Below are 13,422 nucleotides of genomic sequence, written 5' to 3' on the forward strand. Positions count from 1 at the left end.
ATTTCCACCGTAACATGATGTAGCTCCATTGGATTATCAAGTATTATTTCAAAAGTGAAGCTGCACGGAGTGGTTTCAGCGCAAAGCTGCTCTCGGTCAATTCTCTCCTTTACAATCAAAATCCCTTTGTCTGATTTCAGCTCTACGTACTCAGTGCTGTCGCCAGACACGATACGAGCCCGACCCGAGCGCAGTCTTTGAGCATCCAGACCGAGATCATGAGCTATATTCCCGATAAGCGACCCTTTCTTCATTTCCTCTGGAACAGAGTAACGAATCTGTGCATTTATGTTTGAGATCGAACAAGCAGCCATGATGAATAAGACCCTCCATGAGAAAACGCGATCCAGTGGCTGTCCTCGCGATTGGTAACAATGAATCGTCCTATATACTGTAATCACAAACATTTTTTTAATATAAATTAAGTATTCAAATAACAAACTGTAGAAGATGTCCAGCATTCAAAATATCCACAAATACATATAGTTTGTTTGCTATTAGCCAGCGACTGTCTCCCTTCATCGACTCTCTTTAGTCCCCTCCACAATCTCCTACCAGCATCAGCACAGCTCCACCAACCACAGGCGATCACATACATGCGTTTCTACAAATCAACAGCGGCCCTTAGAGTTAAGAAAGAGAAACAACACTAACAGAAGCTTTGAAATGTCTTAAAACTATAATTCGATTCAGTTAATAGATCTCAACAGTAACAAAAATTAACAATATATAGAACAACTATATATAAAATAACACTCCAAAGTACTCGTAAATTTTAATTTAACTGAACATTGCACTTCTTAAATATAAAAAAAACAAACATGATTCCTTTGTTAGTTAAAATAAATTCTAAATCATTTTAAAGTAAGGTATTATGTAATAGTCAATTAATGCAGTGCGACAGATCACCCCTTTTACAGACAGAACAGACTTTAAATCTAATCACGACATTAAGGTTACACTTGACGTTAAGACTAAATTATTTGACATTAGTTAATGCTTTACTCATCATGAACTAAAAACTATTAACATGTTATAGCGTTTATTGTAACAGTTTAATGTTATCACATATACTAACATAGTTTCTTAATTTTATGAATAACCTATTATGAACAAAAGTGATTTAATACTGAACAATAACATAATTATATATTCAAATTTAATAAATGTTGTAAAAATGTAATTGTTAGTTCATGCTGAGTAAATAATTAACTTGCTTTAATGAGCAAAACCTTACTGTATACTAATTTTATACAGGCCTAGTGGTTTTCCGATATTACAAAGTAAAATTTATCGAATGCAATTTTAATATCACAAAGACTTTATATTATCTTATTTTATTTCATATGTATTTATTTATTCATTTAAAATAACAGGTGATCTTACCATTTCAGTACACTCTCCGGACTCTTCTAAGCATTTCTTTTCCTTCATTGCGCGCTGCATAGTCTCAGCAAAACTGGGGTCCACCATTACAACATTTTGACCACCGAGTGTAGAAAACTTACAGTCACTCTTCCTCGAGTCAGTCGTCATGCACACTTCATAATTATACCCGTGCGGCAGAGTTCCAGTGACTCCTGTGTCTGCGTAATGCGGTGGATAGTACGGAATAACAGGCATATTGGACTGATATAAGAAGCGAGACTGTCTCCATCTGTAGATCTTTACTGATATTATGACAACCACACAAGTGATAAATAAGAAAGAAACAGCAGCCAGAGCAAGAACTAAATAAAAGGTCAGGTTCTCGTCATACTGTTTTTCATGCGAAAAGTCTGTGAACTCTGACAGCACTTCAGGAAAGCTGTCAGCCACAGCCACGTTAATGGAGACCACAGCTGAGCGAGAGGGCTGTCCGTTATCCTCCACAACAACAGTCAGTTTTTGTTTGACAGCATCTTTATCAGTCACTTGTCGCACAGTTCTGATTTCTCCATTCTGTAAACCCACTTCAAACAGCGCTCTGTCTGTAGCTTTCTGTAGTTTATAGGAGAGCCAGGCATTCTGTCCAGAGTCCACATCAACAGCCACCACTTTAGTGACCAGATATCCAACATCTGCAGCACGAGGCACAATCTCAGCCACCACAGAAGCACCAGTCTGTACTGGATACAGAACCTGAGGAGCGTTGTCATTCTGATCTTGGATGATAATGTTCAAAGTCGCATTAGTGCTGAGGGGTGGAGAGCCTCCATCTTGCGCTTTCACACAAATACGAACACTTTTCATTTGCTCGTAGTCAAAACCGCGCAGTGCGTGAACCACTCCACTGTCAGCATTTACTGATATAAAAGAGGAAACAGGGGATCCACCCACTGTAGTCTCATCTAGAAGATACGAAATACGAGCGTTCTGGTTCCAGTCATCATCTTCAGCACTCAGAGTAAATATGGACAAACCAGGTTGATTGTTTTCAGTAACATATGTAGTGTAAACACTCTTTTGAAACCTGGGAGGATTGTCATTAACATCTGATACTTTTAGATTGAAAGTTTTCTGAATAGAGAGCGCAGGAGATCCTGAATCTGCAGCTGTGATAGTGATATTATATTCTGCCACACGTTCACGATCTAAAGCAGCATCAGTGACTAAAGAGTAATAATTTCGCAGTGAAGACTGTAGTTTAAATGGAATATTTCGATCAAGTGTACAGAGAACGTGGCCATTGTCTCCTGCATCTACATCCTTGACACTGAAAATAGCGATAGTGGTGCCAGGAGGTGCATCCTCACTCACTGGGGTAAAAAAAGACATAACACTGATTGTTGGCGCATTGTCATTTACATCAATTAAATCAACTAAGACTTTGGCTGCGTTTCCTAAACCACCCTGATCTTTGGCTTCGATTCCAATTTCGTATTTTTTTGCTTTTTCATAATCAAGTACACCAATTAGAGTTATAACACCAGTTATTTCATCGATTTTAAAAATGTCATTTATGTTACCTTTTAAATTAGCGAAACTGTATGAAATTAAGCTATACATTCCACTATCTGCATCACTTGCATTAACAGTTGTAATATATGTTTCTTTAGGCGCATTTTCAGGTATTGTTGCTCGGTAAACTGACTGGTTGAATACTGGTGCGTTGTCATTTACATCTAGTACATTAACCTCTATTTTCATATTACCAGACCTCTGAGGGTTTCCTCCGTCGACTGCTGTGAGAATGAGAGACAGTCGTGGATGCTGCTCTCTGTCTAGAGGCTTCTGAAGCACCATTTCAGCATATTTAACTCCATCGGGGCGCGCGTGTTGTTTCAGAATAAAATAATCAGTACCTGACATCATATAATTTTGGAGAGCATTCACACCCACATCAGGATCATCTGCGCTTCCCAGTAAGAAACGAGCTCCAGGTGCGGCCGATTCACTTATTTCAAGGTTAATTTCATCTTTAGGAAATGTTGGCGCGTGATCGTTTACATCCAGTATTTCCACCGTAACATGATGTAGTTCCACTGGATTATCAAGTATTATTTCAAAAGTGAAGCTGCACGGAGTGGTTTCAGCGCAAAGCTGCTCTCGGTCAATTCTCTCCTTTACAACCAAAATCCCTTTGTCTGATTTCAGCTCTACGTACTCAGTGCTGTCGCCAGACACGATACGAGCCCGACCCGAGCGCAGTCTTTGAGCATCCAGACCGAGATCATGAGCTATTTTTCCGATCAGCGACCCTTTCTTCATTTCTTCTGGAACGGAGTAACGAATCTGTGCATTTATGTTTGAGATCGAACAAGCAGCCATGATGAATAAGACCCTCCATAAGAAAATACGATCCAGTGGCTGTCTTCGCGATTGGTAAATATGAGTCCTTCTACATGCTTTGATCACAAACATATCTATGCATGAAGTATTCAAATTACAAACTGTAGAGAATGTTCAGCATTCAAAATATCCAAAAATGAATCCAGATCGTTTGCTATTAGCCAGTGACTGTCTCCTTTCATCGACTCTCTTTAGTCCCCTCCACAATCTCCTACCAGCATCAGCACAGCTCCACCAACCACAGGCGATCACATACATGCGTTTCTACAAATCAACAGCGGCCCTTAGAGTTAAGAAAGAGAAACAACACTAACAGAAGCTTTGAAATGGATTAACACTAGCATTAAATTCAGTCATTGGCTCTTAACACACTGTAAAAAGTTAAAGTTGACTTAACTTAAAAAAATTGAGGAAACCCGTTGTCTTAAAATTATTTAGTACATAATAATTAAAAAAACAACAACAACAAAAAGGTTAAGTGAACTTGACAATTCAATTAACTTATTTTTTTAAATTATCATTTACTTAAAAATTTTAAGGCAACGGGTTTCCTCAATTTTTTTAAGTTGTCAACTTATCACTTTTTACAGTGCAGTAATGAAACTTAACAATATGTTGATCTTTAAGTTCAACAATATATTGATTGACAACTATATCAAATAACGCTCCAACGTTCTCGTAAATTTTAATCTTACTGTGCATTGCTCTACTTAAGTATAAGAAAACAAACATGAGTCCTTTGTTAGTGAAAATAAATTCTAAATCATTTAAAGTAAGGCATAATGTCAGAGTGAATTAATTCAGTGCGACAGATCACCTCTCTTCCAGAAAAAAAAAAAAAAACAGGCTTTAATATCGAATCACGATTTTAAGGTAACAATTTACGGCAAGGCTGCATTCCTTAACATTAGTTAATGCTTTAGGAAATCATGGTTTATTATACTAGTTTAATGTTGTCAGATGTAAAATTGTTTCTAAATTTTATGAAAAACTTAATACAAACAAAAGCGATTTAATAATATTACCATTTAATAAATGCTGTAAAAATGCAGTAATCAGTTCATGATGAGTAAAGAATTAACTTAAGATACACTGTAAAAAGTGATGAGTTGACTTAACTTAAAAATTGAGGAAACCTGTTGCCTTAAAATTATTAAGTAAATATTTTTTTTTTTTTAAGTTAAGTGAACTTGACAATTCACTTCTCTTATTTATTTTTTAATTATTTACTTAAAATTTTAAGGCAACGGGTTTCCTCAATTGTTTTAAGTTAAGTCAAATTATCACTTTTACAGTGCAGTAATGAAACTTAACAATATGTTGATCTTTAAGTTCAACAATATATTGATTGACAACTATATCAAATAACGCTCCAACGTTCTCGTAAATTTTAATCTTACTGTGCATTGCTCTACTTAAGTATAAGAAAACAAACATGATTCCTTTGTTAGTGAAAATAAATTCTAAATCATTTAAAGTAAGGCATAATGTCAGAGTGAATTAATTCAGTGCGACAGATCACCTCTCTTCCAGAAAAAAAAAAAACAGGCTTTAATATCGAATCACGATTTTAAGGTAACAATTTACGGCAAGGCTGCATTCCTTAACATTAGTTAATGCTTTAGGAAATCATGGTTTATTATACTAGTTTAATGTTGTCAGATGTAAAATTGTTTCTAAATTTTATGAAAAACTTAATACAAACAAAAGCGATTTAATAATATTACCATTTAATAAATGCTGTAAAAATGCAGTAATCAGTTCATGATGAGTAAAGAATTAACTTAAGATACACTGTAAAAAGTGATGAGTTGACTTAATTTAAAAAAATTGAGGAAACCTGTTGCCTTAAAATTATTAAGTAAATATTTTTTTTTTTTTAAGTTAAGTGAACTTGACAATTCACTTCTCTTATTTATTTTTTTAATTATTTACTTAAAAATTTTAAGGCAACGGGTTTCCTCAATTGTTTTAAGTTAAGTCAAATTATCACTTTTTTACAGTGTACTGAAAAAACAAAACAAAACAAAACAAACAAACAAAAAACAACTTATTGTATACTAATTTTATATAGGCGTAATGCAAAATGTTTCCGATATTAATAAACAAATTGTATTGAATGTAATTTCAATATCACAAAGAGTATATCTCATATTACCTTTTATTTCATTTTTAAATAGCAAGTGATCTTACCATTTCAGGACATTCGCCGGAATCTTCTAAGAATTTATTTTCCTTCATTGCGCGCTGCATCGTCTCAGCAAAACTCGGGTCCACCACTAAAATATCCTGTCCACCGAGTGTAGAAAACTTACAGTCACTCTTCCTTGAGTCAGTCGTCATGCACACTTCATAATTATACCCGTGCGGCAGAGTTCCAGTGACTCCTGTGTCTGCGTAATGCGGCGGATAGTACGGAATAACAGGCATATTGGACTGATATAAGAAGCGAGATTGTCTCCATCTGTATATTTTAACAGATATTATGACAACCACACAAGTAATAAATAAGAAAGAAACAGCAGCCAGAGCAAGAACTAAATAAAAGGTCAGGCTGTCGTCATATTGTTTTTCATGCGTAAAGTCTGTGAACTCTGACAGCACTTCAGGAAAGCTGTCAGCCACAGCCACGTTAATGGAGACCACAGCTGAGCGAGAGGGCTGTCCGTTATCCTCCACAACAACAGTCAGTTTTTGTTTGACCGCATCTTTATCAGTCACTTGTCGCACAGTTCTGATTTCTCCATTCTGTAAACCCACTTCAAACAGCGCTCTGTCTGTAGCTTTCTGTAGTTTATAGGAGAGCCAGGCATTCTGTCCAGAGTCCACATCAACAGCCACCACTTTAGTGACCAGATATCCAACATCTGCAGCACGAGGCACAATCTCAGCCACCACAGAAGCACCAGTCTGTACTGGATACAGAACCTGAGGAGCGTTGTCATTCTGATCTTGGATGATAATGTCCAAAGTCACATTAGTGCTGAGGGGTGGAGAGCCTCCATCTTGAGCTTTCACACAAACACGAACACTTTTCATTTGCTCGTAGTCAAAACCGCGCAGTGCGTGAACCACTCCACTGTCAGCATTTACTGATATAAAAGAGGAAACAGGGGATCCACCCACTGTAGTCTCATCTAGAAGATACGAAATACGAGCGTTCTGGTTCCAGTCATCATCTTGAGCACTCAGAGTAAATATGGACAAACCAGGTTGATTGTTTTCAGTAACATATGTAGTGTAAACACTCTTCTGAAACCTGGGAGGATTGTCATTAACATCTGATACTTTCAGATTTAAAGTTTTCTGACTAGAAAGCGCAGGAGATCCTGAATCTGCAGCTGTGATAGTGATATTATATTCTGCCACACGTTCACGATCTAAAGCACCATCAGTGATTAAAGAGTAATAATTTCGCAGTGAAGACTGTAGTTTAAATGGAGTATTTCGATCAAGTGTACAGAGAACGTGGCCATTGTCTCCTGCATCTACATCCTTGACACTGAAAATAGCGATAGTGGTGCCAGGAGGTGCATCCTCACTCACTGGGGTAAAAAATGACATAACACTGATTGTTGGTGCATTGTCATTTACATCAATTAAATCAATTATGACTTTAGCAGAGTCTCCCAAGCCGCCTTGGTCCTTTGCTTCTATATCAATTTCGTATTTCTTTGCTTTTTCGTAGTCAAGAATCCCAGTTAGTGTTATTACACCAGTGCGTTCATCCAACGTAAAAATATGGCCGATGACTTTCATGTTCGTAAAGCTATACGAGACCAAACTATTTGTCCCACTGTCTGCATCACTTGCATTAACCGTAGTTATATAAGTTCCAATGGGAGAAGTTTCTGCAATTGTTGCTCTGTAAACTGACTGGTTAAATACTGGCGCATTGTCATTTGCATCTAGTACATTTACCTCGATTTTTACGTTACCTGATCTCTGAGGGTTTCCTCCATCGATTGCTGTGACAATGAGAGACAATCGTGAATGTTGCTCTCTATCTAGAGGCTTTTGGAGGACCATTTCAGCATATTTGACCCCACCTTGTCGTGCATGCTGTTTTAAAACAAAATTCTCATTCTGTGATATTATATAATTTTGAATACAATTAAAACCCACATCAGGATCATCTGCGCTTCCCAGTTGAAAACGAGATCCAGGAGTGGCTGATTCACTTATTTCAAAATTAATTATATCTTTAGGAAATGCTGGCGCGTGGTCGTTTACATCCAGTATTTCCACGTAACATGATGTAGTTCCACTGGATTATCAAGTATTATTTCAAATGTGAAGCTGCACGGAGTGGTTTCAGCGCAAAGCTGCTCTCGGTCAATTCTCTCCTTTACAATCAAAATCCCTTTGTCTGATCTCAGCTCTACGTACTCAGTGCTGTCGCCAGACACGATACGAGCCCGACCCGAGCGCAGTCTTTGACCATCCAGACCAAGATCATGAGCTATATTCCCGATAAGCGACCCTTTCTTCATTTCCTCTGGAACGGAGTAACGAATCTGTGCGTTTATGTTTGAGATCGAGCAAGCAGCCATGATGAATAAGACCCTCCATGAGAAAATACGATCCAGTGGCTGTCCTCGCGATTGGTAACAATGAATCCTCCTATATTCTGTAATCACAAACATTTTTATATATATAAATTAAGTATTCAAATAACAAACTGTAGAAGATGTTCAGCAACTGAAATATCCACAAATGCATCCAGTTTGTTTGCTATTAGCCAGCGACTGTCTCCCTTCATCGACTCTCTTTAGTCCCCTCCACAATCTCCTACCAGCATCAGCACAGCTCCACCAACCACAGGCGATCACATACATGCGTTTCTACAAATCAACAGCGGCCCTTAGAGTTGAAAATGAGAAACGACAATAATTAAAACTATGGAATGTTTCAGAATTGGAATTGAATTCCGTGAATTGATTTCAGTAAACATAAAACAGAATAAAACATCCCAACAGAACTGTAAATGTTAATCTTATTGTACACTGAGTAAAGCAAATATAAATAATCTGTCATTTTTCCAAGTTAGGGAAAAGAAATTCAAATAAGAGCAAAAAAAAAAAAGGCATAAGTGTGATTTAATTGTAATGTCACAGCAAGAACCATACAGTCCTTTATGTTTATGTAATACTTTACGACAAGGTTCGGCTTGTTAACATTAGTTATTGCGTTAGGTATGAACTAACATTGAAAATAACAGTTTTAAGTTAATTACTTTATCTTTGTCTTTGAAATTAAGTTATATTAAAATATGCAACTTCAACTGTTAAAAATATATTGAAATGTATATGGAAATTAACAGTAGCCTATTTTGTAAAAAAAAAAAAAAAAAGTGTATTTTTAGTAATAGAAACTAATGTTAGCTTAGACTTTATTAAACAGAATTACAGATTTAATACGGTCTAACAGTCTTTCTTAACAAAAATAAAATAAAATAAAAAGTTTAATTAGCTTCAGTAATTTTAAGAACCAATGATCTTACCATTTCTGGTGACTCGGGATCTTCTAAGAAGTTTTTTTCCTTCATTGCGCGCTGCATTGTGAAACTCGGATCAACCACTAAAACATTCTGTCCACCGAGTGTAGAAAACTTACAGTCACTCTTCCTCGAGTCAGTCGTCATGCACACTTCATAATTATACCCGTGCGGCAGAGTTCCAGTGACTCCTGTGTCTGCGTAATGCGGTGGATAGTACGGAATAACAGGCATATTGGACTGATATAAGAAGCGAGATTGTCTCCATCTGTAGATCTTTACTGATATTATGACAACCACACAAGTGATAAATAAGAAAGAAACGGCAGCCAGAGCAAGAACTAAATAAAAGGTCAGATTCTCGTCATACTGTTTTTCATGCGTAAAGTCTGTGAACTCTGACAGCACTTCAGGAAAGCTGTCAGCCACAGCCACGTTAATGGAGACCACAGCTGAGCGAGAGGGCTGTCCGTTATCCTCCACAACAACAGTCAGTTTTTGTTTGACAGCATCTTTATCAGTCACTTGTCGCACAGTTCTTATTTCTCCATTCTGTAAACCCACTTCAAACAGCGCTCTGTCTGTAGCTTTCTGTAGTTTATAGGAGAGCCAGGCATTCTGTCCAGAGTCCACATCAACAGCCACCACTTTAGTGACCAGATATCCAACATCTGCAGCACGAGGCACAATCTCAGCCACCACAGAAGCACCAGTCTGTACTGGATACAGAACCTGAGGAGCGTTGTCATTCTGATCTTGGATGATAATGTCCAAAGTCACATTAGTGCTGAGGGGTGGAGAGCCTCCATCTTGAGCTTTCACACAAACACGAACACTTTTCATTTGCTCGTAGTCAAAACCGCGCAGTGCGTGAACCACTCCACTGTCAGCATTTACTGATATAAAAGAGGAAACAGGGGATCCACCCACTGTAGTCTCATCTAGAATATACGAAATACGAGCGTTCTGGTTCCAGTCATCATCTTGAGCACTCAGAGTAAATATGGACAAACCAGGTTGATTGTTTTCAGTAACATATGTAGTGTAAACACTCTTTTGAAACCTGGGAGGATTGTCATTAACATCTGATACTTTCAGATTGAAAGTTTTCTGACTAGAAAGCGCAGGAGATCCTGAATCTGTAGCTGTGATAGTGATATTATATTCTGCCACACGTTCACGATCTAAAGCACCATCAGTGACTAAAGTGTAATAATTTCGCAGTGAAGACTGTAGTTTAAATGGAATACTTCGATCCACTGAACAGTCAACGTGGCCATTTTCTCCTGCATCTAGATCTTTAACACTGAAAATAGCGATAGTGGTGCCAGCATGTGCGTCTTCACTCACTGAGCTTGAAAATGACATAACACTAATAAGGGGTGCATTGTCATTTACATCAATTAAATCAACTATGACTTTGGCCGAGTTTCCTAAACCACCCTGATCTTTGGCCTCGATGACAATTTCATATTTTTTTGATTTTTCAAAGTCGAGCACCCCAATTAGAGTAATAGCACCTGTTTTTTCATCTATTTCAAACACTTCATTTATGTTTCCTTTCAAATTAGCAAAACTATATGAAATCAAACTATACATTCCACTGTCTGCATCACTTGCATTAACAGTTGTAATGTAAGTTCCTTTAGGCGCATTTTCCGCTATTGTTGCCTTATAAACTGTTTGGTTGAATACTGGTGCGTTGTCATTTGCATCTAGTACATTAACCTCTATTTTCATATTACCAGATCTCTGAGGGTTTCCTCCGTCGACTGCTGTGAGAATGAGAGACAGTCGTGGATGCTGCTCTCTGTCTAGAGGCTTCTGAAGCACCATTTCAGCATATTTAACTCCATCGGGGCGCGCGTGTTGTTTCAGAATAAAATTATCGTTGGTTGACATAATATAATTTTGCAGAGCATTCACACCCACATCAGGATCATCTGCGCTTCCCAGTAAAAAACGTGCCCCAGGTGTGGCCGATTCACTTATTTCAAGATTAATTGCGTCCTTAGCAAATCTTGGCGAGTGATCGTTTACATCCAGTATTTCCACCGTAACATGATGTAGTTCCATTGGATTATCAAGTATTATTTCAAAAGTGAAGCTGCACGGAGTGGTTTCAGCGCAAAGCTGCTCTCGGTCAATTCTCTCCTTTACAACCAAAATCCCTTTGTCTGATTTGAGCTCTACGTACTCAGTGCTGTCGCCAGACACGATACGAGCCCGACCCGAGCGCAGTCTTTGAGCATCCAGACCGAGATCATGAGCTATATTCCCGATAAGCGACCCTTTCTTCATTTCCTCTGGAACGGAGTAACGAATCTGTGCGTTTATGTTTGAGATCGAGCAAGCAGCCATGATGAATAAGACTCTCAATAAGAAAACACGATCCAGTGGCTGTTTTCGCGATTTGCAACAATGAGTCCTTCTACGCGTTCTGATCGCAAACATTTTTATATATTATGTATTCAAATTACAAACTGTAGATGATGCTCCGCATTCAAAATATCCACAAATACATCTATTTTGTTTGCTATTAGCCAGTGACTGTCTCCCTTCATCGACTCTCTTTCGTCCCCTCCACAATCTCCTACCAGCATCAGCACAGCTCCACCAACCACAGGCGATCACATAAATGCGTTTCTACAAATCAACAGCGGCCCTTAGAGTTAAGAAAGAGAAACAACAATAATTAAAGCTATAAAAAGCTAATCCCAGAACTAGAAATGCTGTGCTTTCCATTATTTGGTCTTGATTAAAGGATACAACATCCTCAAAGAACTATAAGACAAATGCTCATTAACCATAAATTATTAACGTAAGTTAATCAATCTTACTGTACACTGAGAAGTAGCAGAAATCAGAAGTGCTATAATGTCCTTGAAAAATCATTTCATGCTGATATTACATATTTGCCTTTACAGACAAAACCTTATAGCCCTTAAAGCTGGTTAAAGACTTAAAGCTTATGACAAGATTCCGTCCATGAACATTAGTTTTTGCATTAGGCACGAACTTTTAATAAATAATTATTTAACAGATTGAATTAATCTAGAGTAATGTAAGTATTATACTGTTTTGTTTTGTTTTGTTTTGTTTTATTCATTATTATTTGTATTTATTTTTTTCATTGAAATGTTCAAAGTGTTGCTAATGTTAATATGCACAAATTGAATTGTTAAAAGTAGTACTGGTGGCCAAAATTATTAGAACACTAGTATTTTCTCTAGCTATATATGATTTCAAGTCAGTTATTTATTTTGCTGTAGTGTGACAGTAGTAAATATCAATTTACATTTCCAAACATTCATTTTGCCATTAATTGTAATAATCCAGTGGGATTTATTTTTTATTTTAATTTATTTATTTTTTTGAACAGGGAGCCTGACAACAACCAGTGCTCCACATAGAGATCTGATCTCATCATCATCCAGTCTTTCTGGAATGACATGAAGAAACAGAACAAACTACGAGAGACTACATCCAGAAGAACTGTGGCAATGTCTGCAACCTGCAAAGCTACCTGAAAAGTATGGGCAAAAGCTGCTTTAAATGCAAAGGATGGTCACACCAATAATTTAATAGAAGTTAATTGATAAATAAAATCAATTTATGACATTATTTTTGACAGCAGCCTCATTTTACAGCATTTTTACACAAGTGCCCAAAACTTTTAACAGTACTGTAGCTTTTCTTGTAGGCATCTTGGAGACATTACCACAGTTCTTCTGGATTTAGTCTGTCTCAGTTTGTTCTGTTTCTTCATGTCATTCCAGACAGACTGGATGATGATCAGATCAGATCTCTGTGTGGAGCACTGGCTGTTGTCAGACAAAAATCTCACTGGATTATTATTAACTACAGCAAAAGATAGAAATAATTTACTTGAAACCATTTTTTTAGCTGGTGAAAATACTAGTTTTGTAATAATTTTGGACACTGCTGTATAGAAATGTAACCATATTAATAACTGCAGAAAAAAAGAAGAAAAAAGAATCTGTTTTTGTCATGGTCGCGAATGCATTAACTCATTGAATATATATATATGAAGAGTTTATTTGGAAAAACAGATTATTCCGTTTTTGAAAATTTTCAAAAAAATCATGTTTTTTATTATGTTAACATGTTTTTATTGTGTTTTATTGTGTTAA

The 13,422-nt window shown here is 37.0% G+C and overlaps 1 protein-coding gene across 20 annotated transcripts in view; it reads right to left on the reverse strand.

Annotated features, from left to right (window-relative positions):
- Positions 1-13,422, reverse strand: part of LOC131548764 (protocadherin alpha-C2-like) — a 198,948-nt gene that overhangs the window by 95,470 nt on the left and 90,056 nt on the right. For 2 of the 20 annotated variants that reach the window (XM_058790310.1, XM_058790285.1), the window contains exon 1: positions 9,275-12,691. The exons of 16 other annotated variants lie outside the window; for them this stretch is intronic. In XM_058790310.1, the coding sequence (XP_058646293.1) occupies positions 9,275-11,722 (2,448 nt within the window). In that variant the 5' untranslated portion in view covers positions 11,723-12,691. Of the gene's footprint in view, positions 1-1,386; positions 4,183-9,274; positions 12,692-13,422 lie in introns of those variants that run through there. 2 more of the 20 variants (XM_058790304.1, XM_058790283.1) reach the window with 2 other exon arrangements.

Source organism: Onychostoma macrolepis, chromosome 10, assembly GCF_012432095.1.
Source record: "Onychostoma macrolepis isolate SWU-2019 chromosome 10, ASM1243209v1, whole genome shotgun sequence".
Taxonomy (NCBI): domain Eukaryota; kingdom Metazoa; phylum Chordata; class Actinopteri; order Cypriniformes; family Cyprinidae; genus Onychostoma; species Onychostoma macrolepis.